The 25,411-nt window shown below is 35.9% G+C and overlaps 2 protein-coding genes across 2 annotated transcripts; one reads left to right on the forward strand and one right to left on the reverse strand.

Annotated features, from left to right (window-relative positions):
- The first annotated feature begins 1,814 nt into the window (after positions 1-1,814).
- Positions 1,815-4,447, forward strand: egr2a (early growth response 2a). The gene is made up of 2 exons (XM_056477036.1): positions 1,815-2,135; positions 3,208-4,447. The coding sequence occupies exons 1-2, from the start codon at positions 1,964-1,966 to the stop codon at positions 4,215-4,217; spliced, it is 1,182 nt and encodes a 393-aa protein (XP_056333011.1). The 5' UTR covers positions 1,815-1,963; the 3' UTR covers positions 4,218-4,447.
- A 1,385-nt stretch (positions 4,448-5,832) lies between these two features.
- Positions 5,833-7,679, reverse strand: adob (2-aminoethanethiol (cysteamine) dioxygenase b). Its single transcript, XM_056477636.1, has one exon. It carries the CDS (start codon positions 7,459-7,461, stop codon positions 6,694-6,696), a length of 768 nt encoding a protein of 255 aa, XP_056333611.1. The 5' UTR covers positions 7,462-7,679; the 3' UTR covers positions 5,833-6,693.
- Positions 7,680-25,411: the final 17,732 nt, after the last annotated feature.

A 25,411-nucleotide genomic window follows, 5' to 3' on the forward strand; every position in this document is an offset into this window, starting at 1 on the left:
GAAGGTCGCTGGTTCGAGCCTCAGCTGGGTCAGTTGGCGTTTCTGTGTGGAGTTTGCATGTTCTCCCTGCATTCGCGTGGGTTTCCTCCAGGTGCTCTGGTTTCCCCCACAGTCCAAAGACATGTGGTACAGGTGAATTGGGTAGGCTAAATTGTCTGTAGTGTATGTGTGTGAATGAGTGTGTATGGATGTCTCCCAGTGATGGGTTGCGGCTGGAAGAGCATCTGCTGCATAAAAGCATGCTGGATAAGTTGGCGGTTATTCCACTGTGGCGACCCCGGATTAATAAAGGGACAAAGCTGAAAAGAAAATGAATGAATGAATAATCCTGATGCAATTACTTTAAAATAAATAAATTAATTAATTTAAATTTTTTGATCAAAAAACTCCCTGAGTCCAACAAACAAACAGAAAAACAAACAAACTAATAAATAAGTGAAATATTTTGCCACTGATGCTCCTGAGACTTTATTAAATAATAATTAATGCATAAAAATTATAATTTGTGCAACAAAGAAACTTCCTGGGGTCAAATAAATATATAAATAAGCACATAAATAAAATATTAGACACAAAAAATATGACATTTTGAAGCAAATAATTTATTAAAATTTTGAAAACAAACAATTAAATATTGCTCCAAGCCAAAATTCATTCATTAATTTTCCTTCGGCTTAGTTCAGGGTTCACCACTGCGGAATGAACCGCCAACTTATCCAGCATATGTTTTACACAGCGGATGCCCTTCCAGCAGCAACCCAGTACTGGGAAACATCCATACACACTCATTCACACACACACACACACACACACACACACACACGCACACACACACACACACACACACACACACACACACACACACGGACACGCACGCACACGCACACACACACACACACACACACACACACACACAAACTATGGCCAATTTAGTTTATTCAATTCACCCATGTCTTTGGACTGTGGGGGAAACCAGCACCCGGAGGGAGCCAGTGACCTTCTTGCTAAGGTGACAGTGCTAACCATCATGAAATACTTTTTTTTATTGCAATGATAAAGTAGCTAAATTATCAAATTATATGACCTCTCTAAGACAGTTTTGATCCCATGTTTTAAAGAATTATCATGAATAGTTTGAAGTGAATTAAAATCCTGTACATGACTAAAATAAAGGTAAATGTTAAAATGGGTTGCAAGTCAAACACATAAAAGTCCGTATAATAATAAAGATGTGTAATCACACTGATCTTGTCTAGTTACAGAGGAAACGGCGCGTGTGTATTAATAAATATGTTTCCTTAACCCTCTAGAAACTAGACTATAACTTTCCAACATATTCAAATATCACTTTCCTGCATTGAGTTTTATTGCGGTTCATCTGTGGGACGTGAGATCGGCGTGGCTCGTTATTTTCCGTGTCGAGTTTCCCGGATGCGTCCCATATAAGTCAAAAAGGGCGTGATGGAGATCACCGGATAATATCCATTTATGGGATGCACTGTAACCGGAATTCCTGATAATAACACACACAAAAAGTTCAGATATATGAAAAACGCCTACTTCTTAGCACAGACCACACATATGTTTAGATAAAGCATGTGTTTATGCACAACATATCGATCTAATTTAAGAAAACTAACGTGCCAGACTCGTCACATGGCCAAAAGAAAAAGAAAAGCCCAACCCGGTTTTTTTTCTGTCATGCTCTGTCCTTGTATGGTCAGTGACGTCACGGGGCATTGACAAGCTCTTCTTAAAATGCATACTACGACATAAAAGTTTCACTTATTGCTGCGGCACGTATGAGGGGAGCTGATGAGCTCTGACAGACAAATGCGCGCGTTTATGATGATGACACCGAAGTTAACACAGCATTGATAAAAGCATCAGCATTTACAACACAAGCCCTGAGAGCAACTTAATAACAAATCAAGATCGTTTATTAACAACATCGAGGACCAAAATGACAGCTACAGCGAGCACCGGGGATAAAATGAGCGCGTCGTTAACGGATTTCTTGCGCTGTTTGCCATCACACGTCTACGGTCTGGATGAGATTCCCCCGTGCGCTCCCACCGGCTTCCCTCATGTGGATGTGGGAGTCTGTTCAGACCACTACAGCGAGGCGTCCGCAGGTAAGAGAGGAAGCATCAGACCCCAGCTCACTAACCAGGGTTTTTGTGTCTAAATAATTGCTGTTTTGATTTAGCAGTGTTTTGAAAGCTGTTTCGTTTTTCAAAACTTAAAATGGGCTAACTTTATAGGCTATATAAAAATATTATAATAGTTTTTATAAATATTTTTCTCTCATGGTCGTTTTCTGGAATAGCTGTTGTGTAAATAAACTAGTGAAAGGAGTCTCAATGAGGTTAAATTGCATTTGTCACGTTTGTTTTGCCTAAACACTCTTAAAATATTCCTTATTGGAGCTAGTGGTTCCTGAAGAACCTGGAACATTCAGAAAACCCAAACGTTTATGTGTGGTTGAAAACATTATAGATGAGGCCAACAAATGTTCGTGTGACACTAAGAAAAAATTTAATTTAAGGACAGATTGAAAAGTTCTGTTGAGAACCAAAAATAGACAAAAATGTTGTGAAACCCCCGACTGGAACATTTATTGGAATAAGTCAATATACAATCTAATTTATATGAATAACAGCAAAACAATCAATAATATTTTCACATTTTTGCTGTCTTAAAAAAACAAGTGAGTTTTGCAAAGCCATTTTTGTGAAGAAAAAAACCCCACAAAATTTGCTTCGAAATTACCCAAACAATAGGCCTAGCCTAATTTCCTCCCATAACTTTTGTATAACCTGGTAATATTTCTAATAAAGGTTCTTTTTGGAAATACAGATACAAATAAAATAAAATACAAGTTTTTAGGGTTTTTAAGTGCGTAATTAATAAACAGAGTACAAATGTGACTTCTAAGCTTAAATCGTCCATTTATTTTTCAATCTTGTTTTAACAGCAGGGAAATCGTAGTAACACAAAATATTTTGCTGTGATTTTAAACCAGAATTTCGAGACACTCGCATATATTTACCCTCCTACACACCAACAATCTTTTGAAAACAAATAGCTTACTGAATAGAGCTGCTATCACGTGGTAGATACGCAGTCTGCCCTTTTAGGAGTTTTTACCAAAACATATTAAGAAAGAGTTTCTCAATATAAAATTGTTGATTTTTACTTCTACAGGTGGCCTGAGCAGCGACAGCTTCGGCGTGGAAAAGCGGGACCTTGATCTGCCGGACCCGGGCAAGTTTTCTCCGCACAGCGCGCCTGTCGCCTACACGGGGAAAATTTCCATCGACGCGCAGGGAAGTTGGAGTCAAGAGGGAATAATCAACTTCATCAGTGCAGGAGTGCAGGACCGGCCCACATCACCAGGATCATTCTCCACGGGCTCTCCCGCAGGTCCCCATCCAGACTGCTCCAAAATAGGCCAAACTCTTCCAAACATGGAGCACATGTACACAGGGCCACCCCCTTACACCTGTAGCGCCGAGGGCTATCAGGACCCCTCGGTCTACCTGTCGACCACTACATGCCCAATAACATACGCCCCTCCGTCGTACTCGGCCCCAAAATCAACCATAGACGGGGCGCTTTTCTCCATCATTCCTGACTATGGGGGCTTTTATCAGAACAGCAGCTGCCAAAGGGACAACATGGCAGTTTTTCAGGATATCAAGCCATTTTCGTGCTCTTTGGAGTCTATTAGAGTCCCGCCACCTCTGACTCCCTTAAACACTATAAGGAATTTTACTCTGGCGTGTCCGGTGGACGGGTCAAGGCCGCCTGTAGACGGCACCAATCCGCAGAATGTCCCACTCAGGCCAATACTGCGGCCACGGAAATACCCGAACCGACCGTGCAAGACACCGGTGCACGAGCGCCCGTATCCGTGTCCGGCCGAGGGATGCGACCGGAGGTTTTCGCGCTCGGATGAGCTCACGCGTCACGTCCGCATCCACACCGGACACAAGCCGTTTCAGTGCCGCATCTGCATGCGCAGCTTCAGCCGGAGCGACCACCTCACGACCCACATCCGCACACACACGGGCGAGAAGCCCTTCTCCTGTGACTTCTGCGGCAGAAAGTTCGCCCGGAGCGACGAGCGAAGGAGGCACACAAAAATCCACCAGAGACAGAAGGACAGAAAGCTGTCCGTGGGCCCTCACAGCTCCAGCGCTGATGGGAACTGATTAGTTAGCACCAATGAGGCTAGCACATACATGATGACCCCTGGGTTCGTCAACCTGGACCTTGTTTGTGTGCACAAAAATACGAAGGCAGCTTATAAATCTGAATGCTGAATGTGGTTTGTTGTAGAAGCTAGTCATTATCACAGAATATTTCATGTGGTGCCAAATGCATTTGTTCTGAGAAATAGTGTTTACAGTGAGTCTTTTTGTTGACTATTATTGTTACGTGTCTGAATAAAGTGATAATAAACACAAGGTGTATTTTTGAGAATCAGCTTTTCTGCGAAATGGGTTTCATACCTGTATGGCATTGCAAAGTTGCACCACTAGAGGTCACAACTTTACAAACATTTGAGTTAAGCTGATGAAGTGAGGCCCGCGGCAAACACCCCAAAAGAACTCTTCTGCAATCATTTACTCACTTTTGACTTGTCTCAAACTATTTTTTAAAATATATTCTGAGAACTGAAACCTGTAGCCACTGACATCTATAGTAGGCAAAACAAATGCTACTGAAATTAAGATTTTTAACATCTTTCAAAATATCTTCTTTTATGTTCAACAGAACACAATTAGAAGAACAAATGATTAGGAACCAGCCAAGGATAAGTAAACTGTGACCATTTTTTTTTTTTTGAGAACAATCCTTTTAAAATATACACAACCAACCAAGCTGGAAGACTTAAAATATCAACAGGGTTGCAGTAAATTGATACAACATAACTGTTCACAACAATGTCACAAAAGACTCTTAAATAAATGCTGTTGTATAAATTCACCCAAAGATACAAAATGTTAGGTAGAGAACAAATGTTCTGAACAACTTAAAGGATGATAATCAGAAATGTTTCTTGAACTCTAAATCAGCAAATTACAATGTTTTCTGATTATGTAATGATGAGTAATGATGCTGAAAATCTAGCATCATCATAACAGGAATCAATACAATTTTAAAGTCTATTAAATTACTAATATTATTTTATATTAATTTACAAAATTAAAATACTATGCTCAGCATATACAAGTACACCCCTCACAAATCTCTTTAAATTAATAGGAAGCTACACAATATTATATTTGTGCCTATACATTAGATTAGTCAGTACTGAAGCCAAAGTTTGAGCGCATCTAACAAAATAACTTACAATATTGGTCTAAAAACTAGTACACCCAAATTTATATGTTATAAAACAATATTAAATACACGTTTTAAAAAAGAAAAAAAATCAAGAAAAGCAAAAAAAAAAAAAAAATTATCATTTTAGTTGACATTTTGTAGGTTGTAATGTCTTTTGCAATATTTTGCTTGAATTTAATTGTATTATCTTTCAGTAAATCTGTTTTGTTGAAATGCACCGCCTATATTCACTGAGAAATGGATAAAAATATTCATTTTTAAAATGGGGTTATACAATTATGCTGGGCACTGTATATAAACAATTTAACACCTAAAATCTACTTAAAGTAAACATTAATATAGCTTTTTAAAAAGTTTTCCTTCCTGTCTGCAGGTGATTTCTACTAACATGAAAAACCTTAAACGAAAGTGTATATTATTGTCAATAACATGTCCCCAAAGAATTAAAGAAAGTATTTAAATCATAAGAAGACCAGCAAATCTTTCACTTTTTTATTAATTTAAACATTTAGGAGGGAACATATTCTTCATAGTACATGTATGATTTCCATTCATTATTTTAACTGTTTTAAATTTGGAATCCTGGCTAAGTGCTTGATTTTCATTATTATCAGGAGTGTAAAAGACAAAAAAAAAGCATTCAGTGCCCAGTGTCACGTAGGCCAGCTTGTCAAGTGAGTGTTTTGAACCGGTTACTAAGCATTTCTCTGTCCTGCACAGCTTAATGCATTAACACAATGATGACAATGGAAACAAGATGACGAGATTCCCACTCTGATAAACCAAATCTCACATCTGCTGCAAATAATTAAATATTAATCGCACGTTATACAAAGAGACAGAGACTTTTGTTGAACCTCCATGTAAAATCAGAACACAATCTGCATGCAAACACAGGACATTTATGGACATAAGTACAAAAAAAGAACAGCCAAAAGATAATTTAAGACAGCAGCTGTGATGAGTGGTTAGACATAAACCACTGTATATTCTATTGAAGAAAACAGTTCAACATTTACTCACACTTAAGTGTTTCCAAATCATTTACAAATTAAGATATTTTGAAGAATGATAGAAACCTGTAACCATTGACTTACATTGTGTTTGTTTGTCCTACTATGGACATCAATGGTTACAGGTTTCTTCGAAATATATATTTTTTGTGTTCAACAGAAAACTCATAAAGCTTTGAAACAAGTAAGGGATGAGTAAAATTATTTCACTTTTGGGTGAACTGTCTCTTTAAGGTACCCAGGTAAAAGAAAAAAAAAACATACAATCCCCTGAATCAATCCAGACTATGATTTTTTTCCCAGTTTATACAGTTATGCACCACTCTCAGAGGGTCACTTTAGGCCCTGGGTATGGTTCACCACCACACCAAAATTCACTAGGCTGGGGTATTTCCAATAGCCACACGTCCCCTTGATCCTGGGCTTCGCTCTTTTTATCTGCAGCCTCTGAATGAGCTTGTAAAACTTTATAATAATGGCAGTCTCTCCCTTCGTCTGGGTCGTACGGGGGTGCTAAGATGTCCAGGAAAGCAGTGGGTCCGTCAACAGCGTCTATCTGGTGGATATTGTCCTGCTGTGGTGAGAGTACACACGGGCTGCTGTCCTCGGTGTACTCCCCAACGGACTTCAGCACTGAGGCCAGTAAGTGGCCCCTTTGGAAAGGCATGAGCGGAGGGTTGAACTGCACGCCGCTGGCGCCGTCTCTCGGTTTATCCAGGCGGTCGAAACAACTGATCCGCACCTTCCCGTAGATCACCTTCAGCATGCCGTACATCCCCGGGTGGTCGTGCAGCGGTATCGAAGCCCCCGTTTTCAGCAGAAACACCCCCATGCTGAAGGAGTCGGTCTCGCAGATGTGCATGTATGTGACGGGAGGAGCGATGCGCTGAGGCGGCACCGGGGCGCTCTCGGGGGTCCGGGCTGCGATTTTCAAGTCCGCCGCCCGGACCTCCGCCAAGAGGCTTTTCAGCTTGCTTTGGTTCTCCCAAAACACTTTGTTGTGCTCTCCAACGACAGACGGGTTTCGGAATGTTGCGAGGGCCTGTTTGGCGATTTTCTGGACTGTGGAAGTCATGTTGTCTCGTGGCATCATAATAACGCAAGTGTCCAGCAGCGTCGACTTGACTTTCAACTTCGCGCGAAATTAAGTGCAGCCCCGTCAGATTTGCGTATTGTTTTAGGCCATCAAAATCATGTGTAAAAAGCTTAACTTGAACGCAGTGTCGGGAATACCGTTAGGATCAAGTCATTTCTGACCATGTCCACTCCATATACAGGCATCCAATTCACACGTACGCAATGTCAACAAACGCTATACGTCACACCGAGAATTGTGGGAAATGTCGTTTTGTTGTTTTGAAATTTAGGCCATACTTCAAAACGTGTCATTGTTGAGACACACGGTTTAGTGTTTGTAAGCTTTTGACAAACTCATTTGACATGAGTAACAAGATAGTAGCCTACTTACATCGTAAATGTACGTTGTATGAGATATCACGCTTACACTGATTACTACAACTCCCATACACTGGCGTTACAAGGGGGCAATGACACTTCAGTCCTTCACCGCCACTCAGAGAAAAGTCACGCTTTGAAAATGCTCTGATAAGGAAAAAAAGAGGTCACGGTCGGTTTCGTGACCGCGAAAAGTATTTGAATAAATAAAACGATACATATAGACTAATATTGTTGAATGCTCCATTTGAAACCAACTGAACTTTATTTTAAATCTCAAAAGTGAATCCTTGCGTGAATATACGAATAAACAAAGTTTAACGACAAACACCACAATTAAACTAGGCTTAGTGTAACAAAACAAGTATTAATGTATCATTACCATAGTGTAAACATTTTTTGTTTGTAGTAAAACTATATTTCTATAGTTTGCCCCAAAATTTAATTTACCATTTACTCAACCTTCCAAACCTTTATGCGTTTCTTCATTCTGTTACACAAAAGAAGATATTTTGAAAAAGCTGAAAACCTGTTACCACTGACAATCATAGTAGAAAAAACAAATATGGAAGTCAACGGTTACAGGTTTACAGCTTTCTTAAAAATATCTTCTTTTGTGTTCAACAGAATAAAGAAACTCAAACTGCGTTGGAACAAGTAAAGGGTGAGCAAATGATGACAGAATTATTAGTTTTGGGTGAATTATAACTTTAAAAGGACATTTCAGAAAGTCATCTGATATTGTAAAAACTAATTCTCTACATAATACCCTGATATAACTGATATATTTATATATATAACAAAAATATTTGTAATCAAACTGCAATAGTTAATGTGATTATCTGCAGTCTACCAAATAGCAACATGTTCTCTTGAGAATGTTTTGCTCTTGAATATGCCATGAAATCTGATTGTTATTCAGAACATTGAATTTTTTTTTTATTTCAAACAAATCATTTTAAATAGACATTTTAATCAGTTCTATCATATTTCTAAAGTATTATTTAAACATTCTTCAAATCTGAAGCATACAAATATTAATGTCTTATTAATTAAATGTTAATTAACAAAAATCAGGGTTCACATTTTTACTACTAAAATTCCATGACTTTTCCCATGATTTTTCTAAGACGTTCAAGTCTATTTTTTGACCTAATGTTTCATACAATGTCTACATATGCGTGATAAAAGAAAAACAAATGTTCAAAAAAATATGTTCAAATTTATTACAACATCTTGTAAAACACGAAACAATCTATTCAGTTTAAATTTATATTTATATCTATGTAAAATGTGTTTAGACAATGCTTACACCGCACTAATAATGTGAGAGTATGTGATTGGCCAAGGACAGAAAAGAAGTAAAGACAACTAACCTATATTCAAGTATACAGATATTTGTTTTCCATGACTTTTCCAAAACTTTGTGGGTTTTTCTGTTTTTGCAAAACTTTTGCAGGCCTGGAAAATGCCATGTCAAAATTCCATGACTTTTCCAGGTTTTCCATGACCGTATGAACCCTGAAAAATGTTCCATGAATAATGCATAAATACTTTTTTCATGTTAATAGTTTAATTTTGTTGTTAAATAACAGATACTCGTGAGGACACCTATTAACATATCTGGAAAAATAGCAAAATGTTAGAAAACCTTTTCATAATATTAGCCTATTTTGACAATGTTCCCTTTTGGAAATCTACTGACCCTTTTGTGAACCTGAAGGGGAACTTACACAATACACCCACCAAATATGTCTGGTTAAATGAATCAGAAAAACAACAACAACAGCTGCAATAGAATCCAATTGGTAATGATGTAAATCAGTTAACTTAGCAAACAATTTTGTGTTTAATAGACGTCTAATAGACATCTAAACGTAGGCAGCTTGGCTAAAACAAGGCTAAACTTGGGCTGTCAGTGAAAATCTAATAGACATCTACCGTATCCTGAGCAGCTGCTGTGGTGGTCATGGAGTGGAGAGCATGAGACTGATTCCTGTGATGCTCCGAGGACAGACAAGTCTCGCTGACGTCCAGCTTATTCAGCGCCTAGACTGCAGCTCTGCACAAGACGTTTGGCCATAGGAGAAATGGTTATGCCCAACTGGGCCTGGTTTCTCTCAGGATTTTTTAATTCTTCACTTTCGCCAATTGGTGAAGTTTTTTCCTCACTGCTGTCACCACTCGCTTGAATGGTTTGGGACCTGTAGAGCTGCGCATCAATGGATTTGCTCCTCAGTGTTTGGACTCTCAGTAGTGAATATTAAACCACACTGAACTGAGCTTAAACTCTGAAAACTGAACTACACTGTTTCAATTCACTATGATCTTAGGTGAAGCTGCTTTGACACAATCTACATTGTAAAAGCGCTATAAAAATAAAGGTGAATTGCCCAAAACTAGACTGGTCGTCAAATAGACAGATTAGACAGACTTTATGTGTAGTCATTCATTTCTGTCTATTTGATGACTAGTCTAGTTTTGGGATATTCTTAGACGTGTATCTATCGATGTTTCACTGACAGCTCAAATTTTGCCTTGTTTTAGCCAGGACGACTATGTTTAAACGTCTATTAGACATCTTTTACATGTCAAAATATAAACAAAAATAATTGCTGGGAAAATAGTTCTGATGAAAACTTGAATGGTTCCCATGGATCATTCGTTGCCTTCATTGTCCAAAACACACTAAAATGCACTGGTTTTAATAGTTAAAAGTTATTGGCTTTTAATGTGTAATAGTTTTATGTGTTTGGAAACCATTAGAACGTCCATGATAGTTTCTATTGTTTGTTTTTACTTTTTTCTCCTGGAGGGACATCCAGCGTCTATAGGGCACATTGCACAATTTTGTATGTAAATTAGGAAGCAGCTTAGGTTGTTTACAGTTTGTTTTATCTCAAATGCCAATGAGCAGCACACAAATGGAGTATTTAAACCAGCCACAACAGATTTTGGTTGTCCATGTTTTCTATCTGAATACATTTAAATTTGAGAGATATGACCTAAAAGTACCATTTGGTTTTCAAGCTTTCTTTAAAATATCACTTTTATACATTTCACAGATAAAATAAAGCCGTATTGCTTATGAGAGTGAGTCAAAAGCAGAATTAATATGTCATTTACACTGACAATATGGCATCTATACAGTGTATATTTCAATTTTTCACATATAATGAGTGTCACTGTGAAGACTATTATGCAGAATTAAAGCAACTGGCTTTCCACAGTGCGTCTATAGAAATGTGTCAGCAGATGGTGAGCTGTTGTTTTATTTTTTATATGATATAATCCACAGTGACACATTGTATTAACGTGTTGTATAATTCAGCGTTGCTCAATTCAGACCTCAAATTATGGCAAGAAATCAATAAAATGACTAGGATAGCGAGGGAATGATCTCATTATCAGTGCAGAAACAGACTGTTGACATTCTGGCTGTTTCCCAACCAATCGTGACTCAAAGGCATGTTTGCATGACATTGATTTAAAATATATATTTGTAAAGAGAGGAAGAAGTTTAGTCATCTGCGGTCATTCCTGCATATTTTGTCCAATCATTCATTGGCGTATACACTTAAAAACAGCTTGTCTATTAAAAGCTAAAGCTATGCAACAGATGCAACACTACCGCCTACTGCAGTACTGGAAAAGCACACACACACTGTGAGTGAATCACAATGTGACTGTGAAGAAACATTTCTGATGACATCATGAGAATGCTTTACCATGTCATCGGAATTCACACCGGACACTAATAAATGCACAAACAATCCAGTATGACACATTTTACAGAAACAAGTGTGCTTTCTAATAATATAAGTCGGCTTATTCACTTTTTCCGCGTTCTTCTTGTAAACATCCCTCACTGCCAACTCAAACAAACAGACGCCTCTCAGTCAGAAGTTTATTTTGATTTGCCGTAAACTACGCTTCAATGAAGTCGATGAAATAACTTCAGCAAGTACAGCACAAGAGTTGTGATTCCCAATGAGCCTCCATTTTTCTTTGTGAATGCAGAGATTGGCTTTAGCTGTTAGCCCTTTTTGGCTAAAGGTCGCAGGCTCACTTCCCATTGGCTTTGGTGGAATGTCCACACAAACAAATAGTAACTGTCACAAGACTGTTTACATTTATGGAGCACACAGTACACGTTTTAATCTAAATGTTACATTTCGACAGAATTGTGATAACCCTGATGTCTTGACTTTATCCGACTTGTGCTTTTACACTACAAAAAAATAATATGATTGATCAAAATGTATTTATACTCATTTGTGGAGTTAAATGCAGTGGACACTCTTGTTCAATCATTGCTCGTGTGTGTGTGTGTGTGTGTGTGTGTGTTTGTGTGGGTGTAGAGAACTCTGACATATACACTATCAGACAACTTGTCGCCTATTCAAATTTTAGGAACAACAAATAATAACTTGACTTCTAGTTGAACATTTGGTATCGGAAGTGACTTAAATCAAATAACGTATAAAAAGTCATCTGGAATGGCAAAGAAAGTGTTCTTGCAGGACTCCCAGAGTTCATCAAGACCCCTCCCCCTTCATCTTAACCCAAACATGCATGCCCCCATACTGAATGCAACCCCAAACCATGACTTTTCCTTCACCAAACTTGACTGATTTCTCTGAGAATCTTGGGTCCATGCGGGTTCCAATGGGTCTTCTGCAGTATTTGTGATAATTGGGATGCAGTTTAACAGATGATTCATCAGAAAAATCTATCTTCTGCCACTTTTCCAAATGATCAACTAGAAGTCAAGTTATTATTTGTTGCTCTTACAACTGGGATCGACGACAAGACTTTTGTCAGGTAGACCTGTAACCGTTATTCACTCTCGCAGCACCTCAAACACGAGTGTCACATTTTTTTGACACTTTGTCAAGATAAAAGAATTATAACTTTTACCTGCAGTGCCACTCATTAATGTCAGTTCCAAAGCAGTGGACCTATCAGAAGAACTCGAGGTAGGGCAAGCATTGCAAGCTTCTGTATACAGAAGCAAGTTGGCATGACAACTGTATTATTCATTCAATCATTTTCCTTTCAGCTTAGTCCCTTATTTATCAGGGGTCGCAACAGCAGAATGAACCGCCAACTTATTCAGCATACAGATGTTATTATTTATTATTAGCCCCCCCTGTATTATTTTTTTCCCCCAATTTCTTTTTAACAAAGATTTTTTTCAACACATTTCTAAACATAATAGTTTTAATAACTCATCTCTAATAACTGATTTATTTTATCTTTGCCATGATGACAGTAAATAATATTTTACTAGACATTTTTCAAGACACTCCTATACAGCCTAAAGTGACATTTAAAGGCTTAACTAGGTTAATTAGGTTAACTAGGCAGGTTAGGGTAATTAGGCAAGTTATTTTATAATGATGGTTTGTTCTGTACACAGTCAAAAAAATTAGCTTAAAGGGGCTAATAATTTTGACCTTAAAATGGTTCATAAAAAATTCAAAACTGCTTTAATTCTGGCCAAAATAAAACAAATAAGACTTTCTCCAGAAGAAAAAATATTATCAGACATACTGTGATCATTTCCTTGCTCTGTTAAACATAATTTGGGAAATATTTGAAAAAGAAAAAAAATTCAAAGGGAGGCTAATAATTCTGACTTCAACTGTATGTATTACATAGCGTATGTCCTTCCAGCTGCAATCCAATACTGGGAAACATCTATATACACCCATTCGCACTCATACACTACGGCCAATTTAGTTTATTCAGTTCACCTATATCTTGCATGTCTTTGGACTGGGGTAGAAACCGGACCACCTGAAGGAAACCCATGCCAACACGGGAAGAACATGCAAACTCCACAAATGTCAACCGACCCAGCTGAGACTCAAACCAGCGACCATCTTGCTGTGAGGCAACAGTGCTAACCACATCATGCTGCGACAGCTGTACACCCCTGATGGTTCGGGATGAATACAAGTACCGTTCGTTACACCCCTACTTAAAATATATTAAAACGGAAAACGGTTATTGACCTCTACTGAATACAGGTTGTACTGCACAAGTAGGCTGAAATGCTCATGAATGGTTGGACAAAACCTTCTGAGAAATGTAAATTTGAGGGATCGTGACCTCAGATGTGGTGAGTGACGTCAGTCTGAGCCCATCAGAGCTTCTCAATAAGAGCGAACCAATCGAATTGCTAGCAAACCATTCTTTGATCTGCAGGAACACCAATGTTGACATCCATTTCAGCCAAAAGCAGCTGTTCTTTCACTCTCTGCTCCTAGATGACATCTTTGTTTAATGTAGCAGAGAGGTCTTCACTTTTTGACCACAGAGCTGAAGTGTCTGGTTAATGTGTGTTTCTGTTCTGGAAGTTTATTTTCTCTGAAACCCAGCCAAGCCGAAGCTCTACAGACCTCTCAAACAAGAGCTGGATTTAGTCTTATTTCTATTAGTTCATTACAAAATGAAAATTTAATTTACTCAGCCTTTGCTCTGCTGAACACAAATGGAAATGTTGCTCAAGTCGCTCTTTGAAAGTGACCAGGAATTGTCAGGACAATAAGCATCCTGTTCCATGCCAAAAAAAATAGATTTATTCAGAAAATGTGGAATTCTAGAGAACAAGATGGCTTTAAAAACTAACAAAACAAGTTAAGCCTAAAAATACTGTTTCAGTCTCTCTACTTTCCTTACAATTCTTACAATTTGTTTTGTGGAACTTAATAGCAATTTCTGAATCAAGATTGTTTCACAGGTTACTTTTACAGACAAAATTATTGGTCCTTTTTGAAATTTTAATTATTTTAAAAAAATTTCCTAAGCAATGTTTCAAAATTTATCAAAGTATTCCTCATACCCCATTTTTCTTTTAGGAGTATTAGTTTGGCAAAAAAATAAAAATAAAAATGTAAAACTGCTAAAGTCAAAATTATTAGTCCCTTTAACAATCGTTTTTTTTTTTTTTTTGATTGGCTACAGAACAAACCACTGTTGTCCAGTGACATGCCTAATTAACCTAATTAAGCCTTTAAATTGCACTATAAGATGAATATTACTGAACAGTGTCTTGCAAAAAACAGTAAAATATTATGTATTGTCATCATGACAAAGACAAAAGAAATCAGTAACTAGAAATTAGTTATTTAGGATTGTGAACAAGAGATTAGCACATACTTTTATACTAGCACATACTTTCAGAGTACAAAGATTCAACCTTTTTGGGAATCTGTGTTAAGACATTTAGGCGGATGCCTGGTGGTTCGGGTTGTTCAACAGACCCACCCCACTACTGACAAAGTCCAGAATTTGGCCCCATATATGAGCTCATTTGCCCCATTTTTGACAGTATGTCATCATAAATTGTAAAAATAACCAATAAAAGGTTTTGAGACAAATTTCATTATTAACTTTTATTATTAAAATGGACATATTCTGACTGAGGAAATGAGCTGGCTAGTTTGTTACTTGCCTATAGGCTACAGTTTTTTATTTAAAACAAGTTTTAACAGATTCCTTATTTTTTTAAATAATGGATGATAATAAAATAGCATTTAAAAAAGTATTTTTTCTTCTTCGTTCAAAAAAAACATTATTTATTAAACTGTAGTAACGGAATGCACATTTGTAAATAAACACAATTGTTTGTAAAAATAAAATAGTTTAATATGCACTTTGACAAAAATGTAGGAAATATTTTTGTTGCATCAAAAAGTGTGGTAATAATAACCATCCGACAAGCTAAATTTAGTGCTTAAAATGTCACTAAAATGCAGTATTTGAACTTTATAATTAGTATAAAAAGAGGCGAATGACTGTGAAAAGGTCCACTTTTTGAGAAAAAAGAACCACTAATTTTAATAGGCTGGCTACGGGCATAAATAATTTTTTCTAATTTTCTAAACTGTGAAGAATTTGTATGCATTTTCGTTTCGTACTGTATGTTATATTAAGAGGAAACCAATAAAAAACTTCATTTTCAAAAAATAAATTATTTAAAATGTCACACTGGCTGGGGTTGAATACTAAAAGTCATACTTTTCTGTGTGTATGGATGTGTTCAGGGTTGAATTTTCAGTTGAAAATCATTCATAATTGCATTTATATAAGTACAGGTAGCTCTTCACAGAAATCCTAAAACTAGTTTTGCATAGACAGTAAAATCAAGGATACCCTCTAGTGCTCACCCTCTGTACTGCAGTAATAAATGCACGTAATAAGGATATTGTATTCACAACTGTCTAAACAATTAAGAATAAGGTTGTATGAGTCATGTTAACTAGTGCATTTACTAACATGAACAATGACCAGTTGAAGTTACAGTATTTATTCATGTTAGTTCATTAAAAATACAGTCATTGATAGTTCATGCTAACTCAACAGTGTTGGATTGGACAAAAGAAATTGGATGTTATTAATGCATTAGTTAATGTTGAACTCTCATTTAGAAATACTGTACAAGTATTGCTCTTTATTAGTAAATACATTAACTAATGAAACTTTATTCTAAAGTGTGACATTTGATTGTAACGTTAAGCTCATACATAAAACTACAACATCATCAGGAATACAACACAGAAAAAAAAGAGTGTATATGATCAATTTTATGACCGTTCAGATTTTAATATGCCGCAGACACCACAAGAGATGGATAACAGGCATATAGCATTAATAAATCAGTCTTTAATGATTAATTCTAATCTCATTTCTATTATTCAGAATATCACATACAGCAGCAAGGATACTAGTGCGAGATTTCCAATCTCACAGTATCACAAGTGTAATACAGACGACAATGTTCCAAGAGAAAGGCACACACATTAATATAATCAAGTCTAGAGAAAACAAATTCAGTATTTTTCAACGAAAGAAACCAACATGGCACAACATTAAACATTTGCTCAAATCATACTTATTTTAAGAAACAGCAAACAATAGAACAGAAAACGTTCTACTTCTGATTGTCACATCTATAATGGCATACCTACGTCTCTAGGGTCCAACCTAATTCACAGAAGAAAAATAAAATACTCATAAATTCACACTGATATTTTTATTCGTTATTATTACATTATTTAGGTTTTTTGGTTGAATCTGGTCTGGTTGAATGCTTGATTCTGATTGGTTGATGAACATCCTAAGGTGTGCAGTTGTGTTCTAAATTACACATCTAAATTAGTTCCTAGCGCAATTGCATAATTTATTATTCCATGGACTATTGAAACCCTTGATTCTGATTGGTTGGAGGGTGTTTGTTAAATTCATTGCAATGCACAAGTAGTTCCAGTCAGTTTTATCACAGTTCAAAATAAATACGCTTCCCTCAAACATTAATAGTAACCATAGCAACTAGATACACTTATGTATCGAATAACGATATTTGTCAGCCAATAATAAATTAATTTGTTAATTTGTTAAATTTGTTGAAATGCACAAGTAACTTCAGTCATTTTGATTACAGTTAGAAATAAATGTGCTTCCCCCAAACATTAGTAGTAACCGTAGCAACTGCACCCATAGATACACCCATGTATCAAATACCGATATTTATCAGCCGATAATAGATTAATTAGTTAATTCGTTGAAATGCACAAGTAGTTCCAGTCAGTTTTGATCACAGTTCGAAATAAATGTACTTCCACCCCAAACATTAATAGTAATCATAGCAACTGTACCCATAGATACACCCATGTATCTAATAACGATATTTATCAGCCGATAATAGATTAATTAATTAAATCCGTTAATTTCGTTAAAATGCACAGGCAGTTCCAGTCAGTTTTGATAACAGTTCGAAATAAATGCACTTCCCCGAAACCTTAGTAGTAACCATAGCAACTGCATCCATAGATACACCCATGTATCGGATACCAATATTTATCAGCCGAAAATAGATTATTTGTTAAATTCGTTGAAATGCACAAGTAGTTCCAATCAGTTTTTATAACAGTTTGAAATAAATGCATTTACCCCAAACCCATATACACCGTAGTAACCATAGCAACTGCACCCATAGATACACCCATGTATCTGAAACCGATATTTGTCAGCCGATAATAGATTAATTCATTAAATTTGTTCATTCATTAAATTTGTTGAATTTAACAGGCAGTTCCAGTCAGTTTTGATTATAGTTCAAAATAAACGTGCTTCCCCCAAACAATATTAGTAACCATATCTAACCCATAGATACACCCATGTATTGGATACCGATATTTATCTGCCAATAATAGATTAAAGTAGTTCCGGTCAGTTTTGGTCACAGTTCAGAATAAATGTGGTTCCCCCAAACAGTAGTAACCATAGCAACTGCACCCATAGATACAAAAAATCCGTACTGGGATCGGCCCCCCCAAAAAATTTATCATCGAAAACCTTTTTTTGAAGTTGTCAAAATGTCAACATATATAGTGAAAAAAACTGACCCAATTGGGAAAAATAAAAAAGTATTGAAATCTAGTAGATTACCAACTTACTATTAAACTATGAACTTATTTTTTGTGTCATTTATTTATGTTCTTAGTCAGTGCAAAAATTTTGTGCAGGTCTAAACCTTGTGCACTGTATCTATTTATATTAGATGATACTGACAGTCAAACAATAAAACACAGTGGCTAAGTTTACATGCACCCTAATAATTAGTTTTTAATCAGACTCGAACCGATTGAATTTAATCAGATTGGAAGGGGTGGTTTATTCCTTTTCTAATTTGATCCAACAGCAAAAAAGTAAACAATTAAATGTGGCTATACTTTCTCAATCATATCCAGATCTAATATTCATGTTTATTATCATAAATCTCTAAGGCACATGCATTAGACAGTGCACAAGTACACATCTTTAACTATAAAGATGAAATTGGCTGAAAAGAACTGACAAAAATTGACAAAATTTGGCACATGTAAAAGTAGCCACTGAATTTCTCTTGATTATATTGGGTAACCATCAAACCAACCAACCAACCAACCAATCTATCAAATCAACCAACCAACCAACCAATCTATCAAATCAACCAACCAACCAACCAACCAACCAAATCAATCAATAAATAAATCAATCAATCAATCAATCAATCAATCAATCAATAAACCATTCAAGTAAACCAATCAAATAAACCAACCAGCCAACCAACGAACCAATCAACCAAGTAATTAAATGTGAATTAGGTTGACCCTAATTAAGTTTGACCCTAATATCCTCCACATTTCTTTGTACAGTCCCATTTCTTTTCCTCGCATCATGAAAATGTCGTCACATATTGCACAAAGCCACTGGATAAAGCATTATAGCATGCTCACTCACAACAAAATACTGATGGATGTGCACTAGCTCATGCTCACACAGCACTACAGTACTTCAGATCTCCTTCTAATAAACACAACAGAACAGGGGATACAGAAAAACATGATGGAACCACAAAAGAAGATTGTAATCACAGTGCTGATGGAGCGGATGACTTCGCCACCACTGAACCAAACATCACAAACAGAGGTCAAAACACGTAAATATAAACAGTTGCTTTTATACTTTGACTTCTGAACTCAAATCCCAAGTGCTGTTTGTTATTCCTTTGTATGTTTTTATTTTAATTTCACACATGAGAAGTCCTATTAATCTTGTCACATGCAACATGTACAATAATAAAAAAGGTAGAGCTTAAAGGGACAGTTCACCCAAAAATGATAATTCTGTCATCATTTACTCACCCTTCACAAACTTGATTAAGTTTCCATTTTCTGTTTACAAATCAAGGTTCCCAGATTTTTATTTCCTGATTTTACTGACTAAAAAGATAAATTTCCATGACCTGTATCCACCTTATTTTTCATGTATGTGTAAAGACGTCTGTATTCATTCACTTTTCTTAATTTTTAGCAAAACAGTTCAATTTTACTCACCCTCAAGTGCACTTGTGCATCTTGATGTTGTCAACTCTAATTTTACTATCATAGGGCTTTATTTTAATGATGTAGTCCAAAGTCTAAAGCACATGGCGCAAAAGCATTAAAGGTTTTTTGCTATTTTGAGGATGGAAAAATACAGTCTGCGCCCAAGCGCATGGTCTAACAAGGTTGTGCTTATTCTCTTAATGAATTATGGGTGTGTTTTGAGCATAATGGGCATTAAACTAATTAGAGTCTCATCTCCCATTCCCTTTAAGAGTCAGTTGCGTCACGCCATGGTGCATTTGCTATTTACATGGCGTACTTTGTAAGTGGCAAAACTGAATGCTTCACTAGCTAAAGAACAAGCTTCACTAGATGAAGAACAAGCCTCCTCAATTCTGCCTCTTTACCTTCTCTTTACTTTTACTCTCTACTTTGCGATAACACTTTATTTTGATGGTCCATTTGAGTATAAGTAGACTGTCTGCTTATTATCCGTTGATACTGCTGCTAAACAGACACTTAACTGACTATAAAAAAACTTTGCAAGTACATGTCAATTTACACTAACCCTCACCCCAACCCTAACCCCAACCTAACAGTCTGCTTATAATCTAATGAGAAATAGTTGGAATGTAGACGCAATGTAACTTAAATTCAACAAACAGACTATCAAAATAAAGTGTGACCTGCTTTACTCCTTTACTTTTATGGATAAGGAAACAGTGTTGTACGCACTCCACTGAAGACATTCATTAGCCTACATATTTCATTTAGTTTGTTAAGCACAAAGATTTGTTTCAAAACAATTTCTAAATTCAGTTCTGATTTCCAGCAAACAAATAAATGAACAATAATAACAAAATCTGGTCAAACAACTGAGTTATATCCAAACACAAGTCCTATTCTTATGCCCTATATGGTGATGCATACGTCTTTGGACCTGCATAGGTGTACAACTAGCGTCCTCTGTGCTGGACTTTACACCAGCTTTTAGTTGGTAAATGGCGCGGTCTATTTCAGTTCCTCAAAATAGCAACATGCCAACAATGCCCCTTAACACACCCATGAGTCCACAAAGTGGTGCAAATGGATTTGCTATTTAATCGACATGCTGCAAAACGTGAAAATTACAGTTGTACTGGTCTGAAAATAGCTACAAATCGCATCATACATGCCTTGCGCCTTATTTAACCAGGTGTGTGATAGGGCCCTTTTTGTTTTAATATATATTTGACAGCCAGCTGACAAGCTGAAAATTAATAAAACAACAAAAAAATAAATAAATAGGCAAAACGTGTGAAACAATTACATTTGAATTAATGAAAAGTAACATTTAAAATGACAAACAAAAATCCTTTATATTCCAGATATATACACTGTAAAAAATCTTAAATTAGCAGTTTTCCGTATTTTGTAATTCACGTTTTTATTTTTATATTTCCCGTATGCTTTTGAATTATATTATGGCACCTTAATCATTCCTCCAACAACTTTAACCTTCAAAAACTCAAAAAAGTGATGTTTATTTACATTTTTTAAGAGTTTAAAGTTATATATTGTCTGTTGATGTTGCTGCAAAAACCTTGCAATAAACAGCCAGTTATTTTACAGACTTATATCTCTCTAAATTATTTCTTATACATTAGATTATTTCAAACTACTAAAATGTCAATAAAAGTCAGTTTGTTAAACTGCAGAGTTGAATTTGTGGACAGAGCAGAACATCCCATAAAGCAATTCACAAATGTAAATGAACAGAAAACACTTGTGTATAACAAAATACTGTCCTGTTAATTAACAGATATTTTTTACAGTGTATATAAAATTCCTTGATATAAATACACCTGGAATAGACCTATTAAAATTTAATGACCCGTGGGAAACCTAACAAAAAATATATATTTTTATTCATAGGAATGCTTACTGCTTTCAAACATTTTTCTAAATATCTTCTTTTGTGTTCAATAGAAAAAAGAAACTCATAACCACTTGAGGGTGAGTAAAAGTGAATTGTTTTGGGGTGAACTATCGCTTTAAACTGAACAGAAGTGTTAGCAAATGTTCCCCTCATTTGGCTTCATCAAAACAGACTGGTTTCATATCAAGAATAGGGTGAAATCTACCCTGAATCTGACAGGCTACATATTAATATTTAAGTAACATTAGCAATTTTACTGCAAAGTCAAAGTGCTGTTAGAGTCAAATCAAGTGTCCACCCAAATACATCTACTAGCTCTTTACAGAATACCATACTCTACCCCTGTTCCTCCATCTGATGGTTTTATATGGATGTATAAATGAAATTTTATTGCACTGTATTTCAATATTTCTTGTACATTAATAAGTCTAAACTTTCATATTTTTTAAATATCAAATTTCAGTGCTAGATCTATTATAAGTTCAGTTAATGGATTATTGTTTCACCCAACAATGAAAATCATTTACTCACTCGCTTTCATGTTATTACAAACACTATTTGTGTTAACGCGCATTTTGAAGTATCACAGGAAAACCGAGTGATGAAAACGATAATATTTTGAATCAAATTAGCAAAAATATTTTTACACTCGCTTGAGGTGGTTGGGGGTATCTCATTACAAGTAACACGAGTTACGTAACAATATTACTTTTCTAAGTAACGAGTAAAGTAACGCATTACTTTTTAAAAATAAGTAATAATATTTGAGTTACGCGAGTTACATTTTAGTTTAGTTAATATTATATTCTATATAATATATCTATTATATTTTCAATGGACAGTGATTTTACTTAAGATGAATAGTACAAAAGTACTAGTTACGCATTGCTTCAAACTTTCAATAATCTGTATATATGACATGTAGAGCTCTGGGGTCAGGAAGTTCTCAGATAACATTATCCTAAAATATTTTTATTATCAGAAAAGTTCTGAAAGAGATCAAGTCTCAGCCAGGTAATAATACGTAATGCAAATGCAACTCAAAAGTAACGTAACTATAAAAAGTAACTAAGTAACGAAACTAGTTACTTTTTAGGGAAGTAACTCAATATCATAAGGCATTACTTTCTAAAGTAACTTTCTCTAACAACGGGATATTCTGTCTTTTTTTGCATATTTTACTTCACATTAGGAAGGAAACCCAGTGTCATTGAATATTAAGTAGTGTTGTCTGTATTTAAACTGTGTTGGTGACCATTGATATTCATTACATGGACTTTTTTATTGTCTATAAAACTAACATTTTAATCTTCAAATGCCATTGACAGACATTTCACTTTGGGTGAACAATCACTTTAAATCAAAGCACTACATTTTTGTTTTTACAGCACTGTCTCACAGTCAAAAGTGCTATTGCTCAAAATGTGCAGAACGGCAAAAAATGTGACTTATCAAACTACTTGGCAATTAATTAAAAAATACATAACATCAACACATATTCTAATAGCTGCATGTTAAAACAAAAGAGGACTGTCACTTTCTTTCCTTTTTCCCTCCTGTGTTAAATTTCTTACCAGGCTGGCAAACTTGAACAGAGAAACATATATTTCTCATTTAAAATGTAGCACCACTATTTAAAACACACAACAGCACCTTAAAAAAAGAAGACCCAAGGAATTTATTAAGATATTTGCTACATACTTTTTTTCTCGCTGAAACAGTGCATTTTCTATCAGAAGCTTAAAGTGGCATAATTTACAACCTGTGCATCCCAGCCAGGTTTAACATCGTCCTTCATTTAGATTATGTAACAAAATTCATGTGTTAGTTAGAAAACAAGCATGTAACATTATTAACTACTGTGGCTTATAGCTCTGCTTTATGTTGGCATGTAATGTTTTCATGATAGCTAAACTGTATCTATTTGAATTAAAGGGCAGTTTCAGCATGTGTTCATTCCACAGCCAATTTTATCATTCAAATATTTCACAGATGGACCGTAATAACACATAATATCATGTTAAAAAAAGAAATCTGCCATCTGTAGTTGAACATCGCTGTTGTTTGTTGAGGTTTATATTACTAAGATTACACACAGTGGGGTCCAAAAATCTCTCACTTACTGAAAATTTCATTTAGCAAATACATTTTATTCTAAATGTATTGGCAACTTTTCTGAAATTCAATTTATTGTTGGATTGTTTCAGATTTCTGTGTGTATAAAATATTTGATTTTCACAAATAAACCTGTAAAATGGTTGTAGACACTGTAAGGCTACATTTTATGATTTGATGATTAGTTGTACAGACCTATTTTTGATGATCTCATAAAAAATTTGGTAAATTTTTTGACATAAAATCCATTTTATAAGTTTTTTCACAATTTTATCTCTTTGTTGCATATTTATGTAATCTTTTGTAAACAATTTAATTAATTAAAAAAATTGAGTAAAAAACAAAACATGAATTTCATTGGCATTAGCATTTAATATCCTGATGTGAATAGATTTGCTTTGTGCTGACAAATTATTCATATGCCAAATATAGAACACAATAAATGATATACTACTGTTCAATGTTTTTATATATTTTGAAAGAAGTCTCTTCTGCTCAAAAACATCTTTATTGATACAGATATACGCTCAACAGCCACTTTATTAGACACACCTGTCCAACTGCTCGTTGATGCAGATTTCTAATCAGCCAATCACATGGCAGCAACTCAATGCATTTAGGCATGTAGACACGGTCAAGACGATCTGCTGCAGTTCAAACCGAGCATCAGAATGGGGAAGAAAGGTGATATAAGTGACTTTGAACATGGCATGGCTGTTGGTGCCAGACGGACTGGTCTGAGTATTTCAGAAACAGATTTTTTGATTTTCACGCACAACCATCTCTAGGGTTTACAAAGAATGGTTGGAAAAAGAGAAAATATTCAGTAAGCGGCAGTTAGTTTAAAAAGCTTTGTTGAAATCAGAAGTCAGAAGAGAATGGCCGGACTGGTTCTAGCTGATAGAAAGGCAAAAGTAACTCAAATAACCACTCATTACAACCGAGGTATGCAGAAGAGCATCGCTGAACGCACAGCATGTCGAACCTTGAGGCGGATGGCTTACACCAGCAGAAGACCACACCGGGTGCACTCCTTTCAGCTAAGAACATGAAACCGAGGCTACAATTCGCACAGGCTCACCAAAATTGGACAATAAAAGATTGTATGGTCTAATGAGTCTTGAGTTCTGCTGCGACATTCGGATGGTAGGGTCAGAATTTGGCGTCAACAACATGTGGTGTAATGGTGTGGGGAATATTTTTACTGGCACACTTTGGGCCCATTAGTACCAATTGTGTACCATGCCAATGCCATAGCCTACCTGTGAATTGTTGCTGACCATGTCCATCGTTTTATGGCCACAGTGTACCTATCTTTAGGATAACACACCATGTCATAAAGCGTAAAACATCTCAGACTGGTTTCTTGAACATGACAATGAGTTTACTGTACTCAAATGGCCTCCACAGTCACCAAATCTCAATTCAATAGAACACCTTTGGCATGTGGTGGAACAGGAAATTCTCCTCATGGATGTGCAGCCGACAAATTTGCAGTAACTGCGGGATGCTATCATGTCAATATGGTGTAAAATCTTTGAGGAATATTTACAGTACCTTGTTGAATCAATGCCACAAAGGATTAAGGCAGTTCTGAGGACAAAATGGGCTCCAGCCCAGTACTAGTAAAGCGCACCTAATAAAGTGGCAGATGAGTGTATATAATACAATATAGT

The sequence above is a fragment of the Danio aesculapii genome, chromosome 17, assembly GCF_903798145.1.
Source record: "Danio aesculapii chromosome 17, fDanAes4.1, whole genome shotgun sequence".
In the NCBI taxonomy this organism is placed as follows: domain Eukaryota; kingdom Metazoa; phylum Chordata; class Actinopteri; order Cypriniformes; family Danionidae; genus Danio; species Danio aesculapii.